The sequence below is a fragment of the Peromyscus californicus genome, unplaced genomic scaffold (assembly GCF_007827085.1).
Source record: "Peromyscus californicus insignis strain IS unplaced genomic scaffold, ASM782708v3 Scaffold_12__1_contigs__length_115047231, whole genome shotgun sequence".
In the NCBI taxonomy this organism is placed as follows: domain Eukaryota; kingdom Metazoa; phylum Chordata; class Mammalia; order Rodentia; family Cricetidae; genus Peromyscus; species Peromyscus californicus.
The window spans coordinates 91316120-91331396 of NW_026294413.1; the positions used below are offsets into that span (position 1 = coordinate 91316120).

The 15277-nt window shown below is 39.8% G+C and overlaps 1 protein-coding gene across 1 annotated transcript in view; it reads right to left on the bottom strand.

The window, feature by feature from the left end:
• Hacl1 (2-hydroxyacyl-CoA lyase 1) overlaps positions 1-15277 on the bottom strand; it is a 34175-nt gene that overhangs the window by 18391 nt on the left and 507 nt on the right. Inside the window, exons 3-8 of the mRNA XM_052733864.1 lie at positions 11007-11047; positions 9080-9160; positions 7495-7567; positions 3211-3288; positions 2303-2397; positions 633-745 (exon numbers count right to left, since the gene is read on the bottom strand). Coding sequence (XP_052589824.1) covers positions 633-745; positions 2303-2397; positions 3211-3288; positions 7495-7567; positions 9080-9160; positions 11007-11047 — 481 coding nt within the window. The remainder of the gene's footprint in view (positions 1-632; positions 746-2302; positions 2398-3210; positions 3289-7494; positions 7568-9079; positions 9161-11006; positions 11048-15277) is intronic.

Here is a 15277-nt window from a genome sequence, read left to right on the forward strand (position 1 = left end):
TATAAACAAACATTTGACAGCAAGTGTCAATGTGTATGATTCAATGTTAAAACTGCATTAAGGAAATAATTTTTTTTTCTCCCGAGATAGGGTTTCTTTGTGTAACAGTCCTGGCTGTCCTGGAACTCACTTTGTAGACCAGGCTGGCCTTGAACTCACAGAGATCCACTTGCCTCTGCCTCCCAAGTGCTGGGACTAAAGGCGTGCACCACCACCACCTAGCTTAGGAAATAATTTTAAGAAAAATAGTTATTATAAATAGCTTATCAAACATAAAAGTGCCTATATAATGTTATCACAGTGTGTAAAATAGACATTAAAAAAAAAAGTACTGAAGGCCAAAACTGGTTTCCTTGGATGGAGAGATTTCTTTTCTCTAAAACTTTTCTAGATTTTCTAAAATATTGTGTAATAGAAAAAAACTCATTAACTTCTAAGTGAAGTAATGAAACTACTCTTTGTAAAAGTGAGGTCTCTGGGCCACTGAAGATAAGTTCTGTGATTTGAAAATGGATGAAAAAAACCACGTATTCAAATTACAAACACCGGAGCATATAAAAACAAACAGTGAAGACAGTGTCTAAAGAGAACCAACATTCCCACAACCTGTGATTAAGGGGTTCTTGTGCTACCTTTTCCAATGATGAGCAGGGGTTGTTTGGCATTTCTAATAACAGATGCTGCCATACACACAGCAGGGGTTTCAGCCATGCTAACCGGAGGTGGCATGCAGCACTCTTTGTACCTGGAAAGGAAAACGATGCTATAATAATTAAAGAGGCTAAGGGCTGGGAGATGGCTCAGCAAGTAAAGGCACTTGTCACCAAGCCTGATGACCTGAGGACCTAAGTTCAATCCTTGGACTGGTGGAGAGAGACAGCTGACTCAGCAAACTGTCCTCTGACCACTAAAGCATGTATATGCCACACACAAATAAATGCTTTAGGCCAAGAGTGGTGGTGCACACCTTGAATTCCAGCACTGGGGGGGCAGAGGCAGGTGGGTCTCTGAGTTTGAGGTCAGCCTGGTCTACATGGGTAGTTCCGAGATGGTCTGGGAAACATAGACCCTACCTAAAACAATATTCCATAAACGCCACATGGAGAGTCAATGAAATATCATTTTGTCACATGTGCATCACACGCATGCACACACAGAATCCCCCTCTGAACCCCCTTGATCTTATTAAATTCACTACAGGACTCAGACCTTTACTCTTCAAAGCTTGCCAACACAGCTCTGAAAGATAAGGACCTTCTTTTAAACAGAGGCAGGTGGATCTCTGTGAGTTTGAGGCCAGTCTGGTCTACAGAGCAAGTTCCAGGACAGGCTCCAAAGCTACACAAAGAAACCCTGTCTCAAAAAAACAAAACAAAACAAAAACCCTCTAAAATCAAAATTCAACATGTTGATTAAATAGACATGATAAAAAGGGAAGGTACTAAATGTTAAAAATATCAATCCTTAGATAAAAGGATTTCCTCTGGGCTGGAGAAAAGGCTCAGTGGTCAAGAATACTTGCTGCTCTTTCAGGACCTGTTGTGTTTCAGCTTCAGGGGATCTGATACCTTCTTCTGACCTCACAGACACCAGAACACATGTGGCAGACACTCACACAGAGACACAGACACACACACACAAACACACATGGATACATAAATAAAATAAAATAAATCTTAAAAAAAAAGAATTATTTCTACATTCCTGGATTTTTCAAAAAAGGCTGTAATAGAAAAAGCATTTTTTATTCCTAAGACTAAAGCAATACCACTTTGGGAATTGATGGACCACAGCAGTATCTTTATCAAGGTGAATGACGATCAAGTGTGGCTTTTTTGTACTTCTTTTCACTCGGTGTTTATTTAAGAAATAAAAGTGCAGGACAAATCACAGAAACACACTTCAGAACATTTTAAAGTTATAGGGATGCTAGACAATCACTTTTTATGCTGAGTCCTAATAAGTTTTCACTAATCATCTACCTCATTTCTTGGCTTACAGTAAGATGCTTGTCAATAACCCACACGTTAATGCAGATATATATCTGAGATTACTGGGCAAATAACTTTGAATGAGGAATCAGAAAGTTCCAAGTATTAGGTTTAGTAATTAAATCCACAGACAGTTACTAAGTAATACCATTTAAATGAAGAGAACTAAGCGTTTTGGCTAGGATTCAGTTTAATTACAAAGTCATCAAAAATATTGAGACACTTGGAGACTGACAAACAGCTAGATAAATTCTTTTTAAAGAGTAAGTATGATAACACAAAATTAAGGACAAATTCCGAATAATTCTTACTTTATAGAATTCACCTTCTCCTGGAGGGTCACGAGATCTGCAGGAATGTCAACGTAGCAAGCACCTGGCCGACCATAGATACTGCTCCTCACAGCCTGTGTTTACAACAAACAAAATGTCTCAATTATCATATTCTTTGGGGAGTTCATCTAAAAGTGTGAAATAACCACTAATTTTTCTTGAGGTCTTTTAGTTGGATAAAAAAAGTTATAATTAAAATTGAAATGTCCTCCATTAACTACATTTTGAAAGATATTTTCATCTAAAGGGGATAAGAATTTCTGTAGGGCTCTGAAATCCATACTCTATTACACTTGAAGAGTATCCATCAGGCTCTGCTTGCTGGTTAGGCTGGACCACGAACTTCCACCCACTTCTGAACCTTAGTCATCTGGCAGAGTTCTCAGAAAGTGTGACAATGTAATACGTGTCAGATTAATTCTGTAATGCATGCGTTTGAAATCGCTCAAATATGATTTCACATAAGACTCTTGCTAGGGAACATTAATTTACAACATGCTATTTAATTAACTAAAAGATGATCTTAAATGCATTATTCCTAATATTCTTGCAAATGCTTAAGAGATCAGTACCCAGGGGCTTATTATACATTTATCTTTACTTTGGTTTAACTAAAAAGATGTATTTTAGGAACATACAGGAGCTTTGTTCCAAAAATAGCTTACTTTACCTCTATTTCAATAATTAGATGTAATGGCAGTGAATATTAGAATGTAAATAGCTTTTTAACAATGTCATTTTTAACAGTTCAATAGTCTGGGTATATTATCGTTCCATTAAGAACAAAAATAGCAGTGTTGAAGGTGTGGCTCTATAGAGGAGCATGTGTTCAGAATATATGAGACACTGGGTCCAATCCCCGAAGAGCTTTTCAGTAAATACTGTACCTTCTCAATAACAAAAGGAATATGTTCTATGCTGGTTGGCCGGGCAGAGAACTTGCTATATAATCTGCAAGCTTCAACCTATACAGAAAATGAACATCATTTAAATTTAGCACACAATCATATTGCTCTCATAAAGGAAGACAAAATGCTCAAGTCATTACTTCTTATGACATTTAGAGGCAAGATAGAAAAAAACGTGGTTTTTATTTTTATTTTTTTTATATTATCTCAAAAAATATTCAAATCACAATCAAAGTCCTTCCTCAGGATGATTCTGAAAACAAAACAACACATTATTTTCCTTTCTTGGGTTGGCAAAAATGAAGATAATAAACACCATGCACCACAACACAGGCAAACAGGCATTCTTATAAACTGCTGGGAGAACATAAATGGAAGGGAAGCCGCCCAGGCCTGTTAAAGCAAGTGCACCACTGGAAATATGTGAAGTCACCTGTTCTTCTTCCTTAGTTTACCTGCCTTCCATTTCTGCTGCTTCTCCTTTCATGTGTTTGTTGCTGGGCTGTGGGAACATGGGAGTTGGGAGTGCTACCTCTACACTGTCTAATGTACTCTGAGAAACATGGAGAAACTCTCTCTTGATACTTTTCAGTATGAAAACTATGGAAAAGATGACAGCCTTAGTCACACAGGCTTGACAGGGCCGACATGATCCTTTGGTTTTCAGATTCTTATGTTTATGTCCTTCAGTTTTAAGAACTTCCAATAAAAAAAGATATTTGAATTTTAAATCAAACTGTTTTAGTTTTTAATTTAATCTAATGAACATTACTTTAAATGTTTATTTAATATTATTAAATAATTTATTTAAATGTTTAAACATAAACTTTAAAGTATATTAGGAAAATATACTTTAATAGTAGACATTAATGCTCTACTCACTGCTTCATATCAATACTATTTTTGTAGTAACTTCAAATTTTAAATTTAAATTTAAAAAAAATGACACTTCTCTGGAGAAACCAAGAACCTAGGGGCCAGCAAAAACATCCGGACTTGGCCCTGGCATCAGATGAGCTTCTAAAGCAAACATAGCAGTTGGGTTTACTTTCCTTGCACTCACCTGTGTAATACACCCTCCAGGAAACCAAAAAAAAATTACACTTATTTACTTCCTGTCTGTATGTGGTGGTTTGAATGAAAATGGTCCTCATAGGCTCATAGGGAGTGACACTATTTATTAGGATGTGTGGTCTTGTTGGAGGAAGTGTGTCACTGGGAATAGGCTCTGAGGTTTCAAATGCTCAAGCCAGGCCAGTGTCACTCTCTCTTCCTACTGTCTGCAGATGCAGATGTAGAACTCTCAGCTCCTTCTCCAGCACCATGTCTACCTGTGCGCTGACATGCTTCCCGCCATGATGATAATGGACCAAACCTCTGAACCTGTAAGCCAGCCCCAATTAAATGATTTCCTTTATAAGAGTTGTCATGGTCATGGTGTCTCTTCACAGCAATAGAAACCCTAACGTAGACACTGTGTATGTGGAGTGTGGAGGTGATATGACAACTTGTAGGAGCTGAGTCTCCCACCATGGGCTCTGAGGACTGAACGCAGGCTGCCAGCCTTGAGGGCAAGTTCCCTCACCTACCCTGCTATCCTACTCGCCCTAAATTTCTTTTTTCTTTTGTCTTGTCTGAGATGGGGTCTTGCTGTAACATTTTGCTAACAAATTTATTTTTTTCAACTTTTGAAATACTTTCTTCTCTCCAAAAACAAAAATAAATGTATACCAAGTCTGGTAATTTTGAGAAAAATTTTTTTCTTTTAACTATTTCTATAGAGTCTGAGGATTGTACCCCAAAGTCATTTTTATTCTTACATCTGTTTGTTTTGCTTTTTTTCTTTTCTTTTCTTTCTTTTTTTTGTTGTTGTTGCTTTGCTTTTTTATTTTTATTTTTTAAAGATTTTATTATTTATTTATGTATATGAGTGCTCTATCTGCATGTGCAACTTTATGCCAGAAGGGGGCGTCAGATTCCACTAGAGATAGGTGTGAGCCACCATGTGGGTGCTGGGAGTTGAACTCAGGACCTCTGGAAGAGCAGCCAGTGCTCTTAACCGCTGAGCCATCTCTCCAGTGCCGCATTGCTTTTTTAAGACAGAGTTTCTCTGTGTATCCCTGGCTGTCCTGGAACTTGCTCTGTAAACCAGGCTGGTCTTGAACTAGAGATCTGCCTGCCTCTGCCTCCCAAGTGCTGGCATTAAAGGCATGCACTGCCACCACCCAGTTTTTTTTTATTATTTTTCTTACATCTTTATTACTATGTGAAGGACTTAATTTCAGTTTAAAAATCAGGTCATTTTTGGAAGGGCTGGAGAGATGGCTCAGTGTTTAAAAGCACTTACTGCTCTTCCAGAGGTCCCGAGTTTGGTTCCTAGCCCCCATCTCAGGTAGCTCACGACCATCTGTAACTCCAGCTCCAGAGGTGTGATATGTAGCAGGAATCTTAGAAGGTCTTATTAATAAAGTCAAACCTGAGGCCAGTTATTGGGGTGAATGCTAGAAGATCAGAGAAGCAGAACAAGCCACAGCTTCCTCACCTTGCCAGTTCCTCAGCTGATCCTGTTTCCTCAGACTGGAAGCTTCTGTGTCCTCATCCCAATGGCTCTCAGCTGAACTGCTTCTCGAAAGCCAGAATGCTTAACCAGCCAAAAGCTTCTAGTTTCTGGTCCTCACACCTTATATGCCTTTCTGCTTTCTACCACCACTTCCTGGGATTAATGGCGTGAGTCACCATGCTTGGCTGTATCCTTGAACACATGGATTTCTGCCTCTGGAATGCTAGGATTAAAGGCGTGTGCTACCACTGCCTAACCTCTGTTTAATATTGTGGCTGTTCTGTCTCTGACCCCAGATAAGTTTATTAGGGTGCACAATATTTTGGGGAACACAATACCACCACAGTGATACCTCTGGTCTCTGTGGGCACCTGAACATGCAGACACACACACACACAAAATAAATAAAAATAGATCTATAGGGGCTAGATAAATGGCTCAGTGGTTAAGAGTAATGGCTGCTCTTCTAGAGGACCCAGATTAGATTCCCATCACCCACATGGTAGACCCCAGTCATCTGAAACTCCAGTTCCAGAGGATTCTATGCCCTCTTCTGGCCTTCACAAGCACTATACACACAGTGCATAGACATACATGTGGCAAAGTACCCAGATAAATAAATAAAATGAAAAACATTTTAAGTCATGTCAATTTTGGTATATTTCTTTAGACCAGCAGTTCTCAAACTGTGAGTCACAACGCCTTTGGAGGTCAAATGACCCTTTCACAGCGGGTCATCTAAGACCATCAGAAAACACAGATATTCATACTTTGATCCATAACAGTAACAAAATTACAGTTATGAAGTAGCAATGAAAATATTTTTAATTCTATGTATGTTTGTGTATCTGAGTGCAGTACCCACAGGAGCCAGAGGGGGCATCAAATTCACCTGGATCTGGAGTTGCCCATGGTTGTGAGCCACTCCAAGTGGGTCCTAGAACTGTACTCTTATCTCTGCAAGAGCAGTGTGTGCTCTTAACTGCTGGCCCATGTCTCCAGCCCCTCAGCCTTGTTCAGAAAACTCCCTCAAGCACTTGTCATTTTCCCTTTTTGTAGTTTTTATTTTACAGATAAAATGTTGTTACATTTATTTAATGTATGTTGTATGTGTATGGGCATAAATGCCATGGCACATGTGGCCGTCAGAGAACAGCTGGGGGGAGTCAGTCTCTCTCCTCCAATCACGTGTGCTCTGGGGACAGTGCACTAGTCCTGGGCTTGGTCATGAGCGCCTTTACCCACTGAACACCTTGCCTGCCATACAGATTTTTAGTTTATTTTTTCTTTTTACAGATTTTATAAATTGTGTTTGTGATAGTCAGTTTTCTGTCAACTTGTCAAGAACTAGAGTAATTTAGAAGAATCTTAACTGAGAAAATACCTCCATCAGCTGGCCTGTAGGCAATTCTATGGGGCACTTTCTTGATTACCGATGGATGTGGGTGGGCCCAGCCTACAGGAGGTCCCGAGTTGTACAGTAAACAGGCTGCGTGAGCCATGGAGAGCAAGTCTTATTGACTTGAAGTGCCCCCCATGGCCTCTGCATCAGTCCCCACCTGACTTCCCTGGACGATGAAATGAACTCTCTCATCCCTAGCTGATTCTGGTCACAGGGTTTCTTCATAGCCACAGAAACCCCAGCTAAAAGTGTTTTTATTTTAGTGGTATTTAACCATTGCTCAGATGGTAGGGCTGGATACCTGAGGAAACTCCTGGAAGGCTCCCATTGTTTCTTGATTTCTTTCAGAAGAACCACCAATCACAATCAAGGGCCTGAAATAGTCATTTTTAAAAAGATAGTTACAAATGAGAATATATAAACCACTCAGCAGTGCACAACAAATAATTGTGACTAAGACAGAACAGACAAAGAAAACTACATCTTCCTTGAAAAACTGGAGGTTAAAAGGATTTAAGATGAAATCTGATGTGAGAGATACACCCTCAGAATCACAAAGACGGAAAACGTATAGAAAATGCTTTTCTTACATCAGTTTCACCCTTCTAGACGCTAATGTTACATAGGCTTCCAGGTGTAGCGACAGAATCAATTCTATGTATGCCTTTACTATTCCTGAGATGGAGAGAAGACTTTATATTTTCCTAAGTAAACCTGTTTGGAAATGGCAAAATGAGTGATAGTTCTCAATTTTTATTTCTCAAGGTTAAAAAAAAAAAGCACATAAAACTTAAAGTTTTTTTTTTTAAGATTTTATTTATTTATTATGTATACAGTGTTCTCCCTGCATGTACACCTACATGCCAGAAGAGGGCACCCGATCTAGAAGAGCAGCCAGTGCTCTTAACCTCTGAGCCATCTCTCCAGCCCCCAAACTTTCAGTTTTTAAAAATATCAATCCCTAAGGTAGATAAGGAACAGGAAGACAAGGAAGGAAGACAGGAAAAAAGAGCTGAGGGGGGAGGAGGGAGAGGAAACTGTGGTTGGGATGCAATATATGAGAGAATAATAATAATAATAATTATTATTATTATTATTAATAATAATAAAAAGAATTCCAGACTTGCCAGGCATGGTAATGCCTTTAATTCCAGCACTTGGGGGACAAAGGCAAGTAGATCTCTAGGCTAACCTGGTCTACAGAGCAAGTTCCAGGGCAGCCAGGGTACACAGAAAAAAAACTGTCTCAATAAACCAAATAATAATAATACTATCATTATTACTATATTATTATTATTATTGTTGTTGTTATTCCAGACTAGCCTGGCCTATATAACATAGTGAGGGCCTAGGCTCAATAATTAACAAATTTTAAAAGTAGTTCTTTATTTAGAACTACATACATGCTCACATACACAAACATCAATACATACATACACAGGATGAAAATCTAAAATGTTAATTTTTTTCTTAGTAATGGACTTAATATTTTCTTCCTCACATTGCATATATTTAAAGGCTACAACATATGTTTTATATCCATAGTGAACTGATGCTATAGTCAAGCAAACTAACCTTCATCACGTCACAGTTACTTTTTTATGTCATAAAAGTACCCCAATGTACTCTTCTAGCAAACCTCGGACATCCAGTACAACATTATTAACCCTTGTCCTCATGAGTACACTGACCTCGGGCTTTGTACCCTTTGACCCCATTGTCCTGATCTCCAGTTCACTTCCCAGTTAAGGACCTTCTACTCTGTTTCTAAGGGTTGCAGGGTGGATTTTTGCTTTCCTCAAATCTTTACACCCTAAATCAGTTCTACTCTGCAAATTCTGCAAAGACACATTTAAAAATGTTTCCATCAAGAAAGATTTAATTACCAACAGTTCATGTTTGCATTCGCCATGCCACCCAAGGCGTGGATGAGACCCGGGCCAGAGACGACAAGGCATACTCCTGGCCTAGAAGTAAAGCAGAGTTTATCAACAGCAGATCAAACCAAACAGCTGAAAAAGAGGTGTAGATGCCCTCCATCTCAGCCTGGAACATGCCAACTACCAATTTGTAGCATGTTAGGGTTTCCATGGAAACCTTGGTGGTCAGAGGAAAGACGTGGTAAACTACAATTGGTAAACAATTATTAGAATATCTTAATTAAGAAAGAGTAACATCAAGTTTCTTTTAAGATATAATGTACACTATTACTTTCACAGTGTATTTTACTAACTTCTTTATATTTTGCTCCAATCGTATTTGGGTTAGAACAGGTTGACTAATTACAGAAGCAAATTTTTGACAGCCACATATATTTTATATGATTTTTTTTCATTTCATAACAGATAAATATAATAAATCTGTGAGGAAGTGATTCTAAATGCATGGTTTTCCTCCAAATCTTTCTGAATGCTTTCTTTTGACATACTTCCTGAGCCTAAACCACTTAATAGTGAAGTATCACTATATAATTCAGTTTACCACTTTACATTTCTTTTTTTTGTTTGTCTGTTTTTCGAGACAGGGTTTCTCTGTGTAGCTTTGGAGCCTGTCCTGGAACTCACTCTGGGATCCGCCTGCCTCTGCCTCCCTGAGTGCTGGGATTAAAGGTGTGTGCCACCACCGCCCAGCCCCACTTTACATTTCTAATTTAAGAGTCTTTCAGACTTAACATTAACACAGTTCTAAATATCTAGAACAGTACCATCCCTAGAATGTTCTACAGTAGTAGTCATGTCCCTGTGCAGTTTAACCTGATATGGATTCCACAGTCACTGAACACTTACAAATGAGGAGTTCTACTTAGCATATTACTCATTTTTAATTAAATGTAAATAGCTGTACATCGATAACGCTATAATACCAGACAGGACAATTCTAAAGTGTTCAAAATAAAAACTTCAAATGAAACTTATAGTTTGTTAAAATAATCATCATTCCAGAATCAACTGAGGCACCAACGACTGCAATTTCAGTGTTTTCCGGGGTCAACAAAAAGATTAAGACATTGTTTATATGTACACAAAGCGACAGCATGGTCCAGAGGCTGTTTCAGAGGGCCTGGTTTTCCTCAGGCTCAAATTCAGCAGGTTCCCATTAAAAGGAAGGATTGTGAGATCTTGCTTCTTTAAATTTCTTATAATTTAATTACTAACTTCACTTTTACAAATAAAAAAAAATCTTATCAATGCTTATATACAAGTGCCAAAAAAGTATGGTACAAATTTTATCAGAGGTCCAAATTCCACCTAAAAAAATATGTGCATGGCCAGGCGGTGATGGCGCATGCCTTTAATCCCAGCACTTGGGAGGCAGAGCCAGGTGGATCTCTGTGAGTTCGAGGCCAGCCTGGGCTACCAAGTGAGTTCCAGGAAAGGCGCAAAGCTACACAGAGAAACCTTGTCTCGAAAAACCAAATATATGTGTGTGTGTGTGTGTGTGTGTGTGTGTGTGTACATGTAGAAAAAAAGTAGACTATATGAAAAAACCTTAACGGTTGTGGAATTACAGTACTTTTAGTTTTTCTTCCTTATATATTTTCTACGTTTTCTAAAATGGTTATTTTTAAAAAGCATTAATTTTTAGTGAGAAATGAGGGGTGAGTAATTAGCTTACTCAAGAAGGCGGGGATATGCTCTGGCAACCTCATTTTGGAACCAAGCCTTTTATATGAAGTGGCCTAAGAAGTTAGTGCTCTTACATCTTACTAATATTATCTTCTACAATTTTCTCAAGCCAACTAAGCTTTCAGTAGACATATGTATTTCTATCCCAAACTTCCAATGTATTCAAATGAAGCAGACTTTAGTTTACCTGCCCGTTAGGTATCCAACAGCAGAGGCAGCATAACAAGCCTACAAAGAAAGGACAGCAGGACTGAATGAAACATACAGGACTCTTTGGGATAAATACGAGAAAATCTATTATTAAAAGATGAGAATTAAAAAAAAGATGAGAATTTGAGCTGGTCATGGTGGCACACACCTTTAATCCCAGCACTCAGGAGGCAGAAGCAGGTGGATCTCTGTGAGTTGGAGACCAGCCTGGTCTACAGTACGAGATCCAGGACAGACAGAGCTACACAGAGAAACAGTCTCGAAATCAAAACGAAACAAAACTAGATGAGAATTTACATAGTAAAGGAAAAGAAGAATTGGAACATTTTTTATGAGATGTAATAATCATAAATTTCATGGAATGGCTTAAGTAGGTATCTAAATTTTAGTTTTTCAAAGTAAGTTTCATTTTTATTACCATCTTACAACTGCTTAAGTATCTTTTGAATCACTAGGAATGTCCTTTCTTCACAGCGATCATTTGTCTGTCACTCCACTTACGAAGGGTTAGTTGACTTGTTCAGAGCCTGGTCTCATTACCTCAGGCTTGAATTTGCTATGTAGCCCATGGATTAGCCTTCCAAGTCCTGGGATTTTTAGGTTTTTAGTTTTTCTGTATTGATTCCTTCTTCTCTGATTTCTGCTTATGCAGTAATTATTTAACTTCTTCTTCCCTTGTGCTTGATTTTCCTTTCCTAAAATGTTGTATTTTAAAAATGGCGCGCAGGAGTCACGGCTGGTGGGAGCCGAGGAGAGAGATACACCATGCAGCCTGTACTCACGTGGACAGTTTTTATTGGGGGGAGGGAGAGAAGAGAGCTGAGGGGAGAAGAGGAAGAAGAAAAGAGAAAAAGGGACGGGAATCGGGGAAGGAAGAGATGCAGACCCAACCCCGTGGGAAGAGGGAGGAAGGCGGGGTTGCCTTTATAAGGGGATTTAGCACATGTATATAGACTACGCATCCATGCAGCGCATGTGCAGAGACTACCCGTAGGAGCTGGGCTGTCTAGGTATTTGCCTGAATGTTAGCAAGTGCATCCTGCCAGGTCCCCAAGGGGCAGGCCAGGTAATGTCTAAATGCTAACACCTGGTGTCTTAAAAAATAAGCTGACAGCATTGGCTTTAAATCTTCACTAACAGATTCACTTCAACTATTTTGTCTAAAAATATTTTAGCTATATATTATGAATTATATTTGATATTTATCTTTTCATTATTATCGATTAAAAATATTTTCTATTTTCCACTGTGATTTCTTCAATCTATTTGCAAAATAGGGTCTGTAGTGAGGTCTACATTTCCATTGCTCATACTGGTAATCTGTGCTTTCTCCTTTATCCCTGATCAGTTTGGCTTGAAGTTTTCAGATAGGTATATGGGCCAGTGAGTTGTTGCTTCTTCTTTTTTCTTTTTAATTTATTTAACTTTATTTTATGTGCATTGGTGTGAGGGTGTCAGATCTCCTGGAACTGGAATTACAGACAGTTGTGAGCTGCCATGTGGGTGCTGGGAATTGAACCCAGGTCCTCTGGAAGAGCAGCCAGTCTCTTAACTGCTGAGCCATCTCTCCGGCCTGTGTTGCTTCATTTTAAATGTGATTTTTGAGTTATCCATCTGCTACTGAGTTTGCTTCCACATGGTTAGGTTATACATTATTTACCGTGCTTTCAATTCTTAGCAAGCAATCTGTTGACATTTTCTTGATGGCCAACATGGGTTTTTGTCTGTTTTGTTTTGGGACAAGATTTCACTCTGTAGCCCAGGATGGCCTTGAATGCAAGGAATCCTTGCAAGCCTGTGAGCTCTGGGATACAACTGGGAGTCACCATGCCTGGCCACTTTTCACTGAACTGTACTTTATCCAGCGTATAAGGAAGATAGGAAACACTAAGTTAAATCAAATACAAGATGCCCAGGAAAAGCACTGAGTGCATTTTAAAATTATTCTTTGTCTAGGACCTTATAGTATTATCTTCTTTTTTCTTTTGGTTTTTTGACAGGGTTTCTCTGTGTAGCCCTGGCTATCCTGGAACTCTCTAGACCAGGCTGGCCTCAAACTCAGAGATCCGCCTATCTCTGCCTCCCGGGTGCTGGGATCACATGTGTGCATCACCACCACTGGCTAGTACATAGTTCTTAAGACAGCAAAGTCTGGAGTCAAAGTGTTCTGATTCTGATGCAGTTCCCCTCTATTCTACTGTGTGATTTTGACAAATTACTCGACTGCTCTAAGGAGCTGATGACTGATAAGCAAGCAGTACTCAGGTATACCTTTCTCTTTATCACAAACATGCTCTTGAATCCTGAGCCTGCCTGCACTTTCCCTTTCAACAACTCCATCATCAAAGCCACCATCTTCCCTTCTAGACTGTTTTTCCCCTTTCCATTCTCAACCTCCGTCAGTAGCATTATCATGTGTAGTCATCTGAGCCCCTAATCTAGCAGTCACCTCCAGAAGAGCTAGCTTTCCCTTACTAATAGGTAATGCTACTCTTTCAAGACAGCTCTGGCCTCATCTGTGGGATGTTCTCTCAGAAGACTATATTTGTCCGTTTATTTAATTCTATTGTCATCTACTAAGGAATTTCAGAGCACCAGGCATGTTAGGCAAGCACTCTACCACTAAAAGATAACTCAAGCCCTCCAGGTCTCAGTTGACCAGGTTGGCTCCAAACTAGAGATGCTCTGTTTCACTTGAGTAGATACAGAGGTTACCGTTGTGAGCCGCAGGTTTTCCATAAGCATCCTTCGGCCTACCCATCCACTCTCACGGCTTGCCATGCCTTTAAGCTGTATTGACGCAGCATGAACAAACATTACCTCCATGACCAACCTCCCCAATGAGCAATGTTCCCTGGCCTATCAGAGGATCAGGCATATACTCTGTGCTACTACTGTCTCTTACATGTATTTCTTCTGTGAGGACCAGTATTCTAGACTGTCTTTTTAGTGTCTTGCCCTCACTTTCTTCAACTGATCAACTTGGAGTTTAAAAATAAACCTCATTTCTTCATTATATCCCTCTCTCTCGCTGCTTATGCAGCACATACCAAGCTTCCAGTACACACTCAGCACATGTCTAATGCATAAAAAAGGAAGCCGTGGCAAACACACTGCCTCTAGAAAACCAGTCAAACGTAGAACAACAGCCATACTTTCCCATGCAGGTAAAAGGATAGACAGTTGTTCAGAAAACTGAAAGGTAAGTGTAGAGCTCACTGGCAGGGTGCTAGTTTAGCATGCACAAGGTCCTAGGTTCAATTCCCAGCACTGGAAAAGGGGGAGGAGGGGAGTAAAAGTGTAAGCAACACAAATTCAATACCTACCAGTTTTCAGATTAAAGCCACTCCCTATAAATTCCAAACCTTGTGGATAAACATCTTTCAATGAGTAAATAATGTAGTAAGCATCTATATTACACAAAGGCCTCAATCAGACCAGCACCGTGGGGATACGAAAAATGACCCAAACTTCTGCTGCACTGAAGCTCACATTTGATGGCAGAGAAAGGGTGGTAGGAGGGGGAAGGGGCATAGGTCAAAGGGCAGCAGTGGACATGGCAAACGGGACTCTGCCTCAGCGGGGCTGACATATTGCAAAATAGTCTCTTTTTTTAAAGATTTTGTGTATGTGCGTGTGCGTGTGTGTGTGCGTGTGTGTGTGTGTGTGTGTGTGTGTGTGTGTGTGTGTGTGTACAACGTGAATCAGTTATCTCTTTCCTTCTTCCAGGTAGATCCTGCAGACTGAACTCAGGTTATCAGGCTCGGTAGCAAGCACCACTGAACCACTCCATCTGCACCAGGTTCTTGGTATTTTAGGCCAGTATTGCTGAGAGAGGGTAAGACTGGGCAGCCAGAGGAAACACCGCAAGTGGATTCTACTTTGCCTTTCCGTCTCTAATGTCTTTCACCTTACCCCCACACCTACTATGCAGCACGAGTCCTGGCCTTCAATCATTCATCCCGCAAGTGCTCTCTGAGCACCTGTCATGTACAGGAACCACACCAGATACTGACAATACACATATGCAGTGATGAAACAACACAGCTTCTCTGCTAGAACTTAAGACTAATAGTGGAGTAAGACCATCCCTTCCAATTCTGACATTTGGACATGGCAGAGTACACTACGGTAGAACAATGTGAGCACAGACCCAAACTCAGAGTATCTGAGTTCAAATGCCACTACCAAACGACTCACGTTGGGCAATGTGACTTAATCTCTTTGCATCTCACTTTCCTGTCAAGT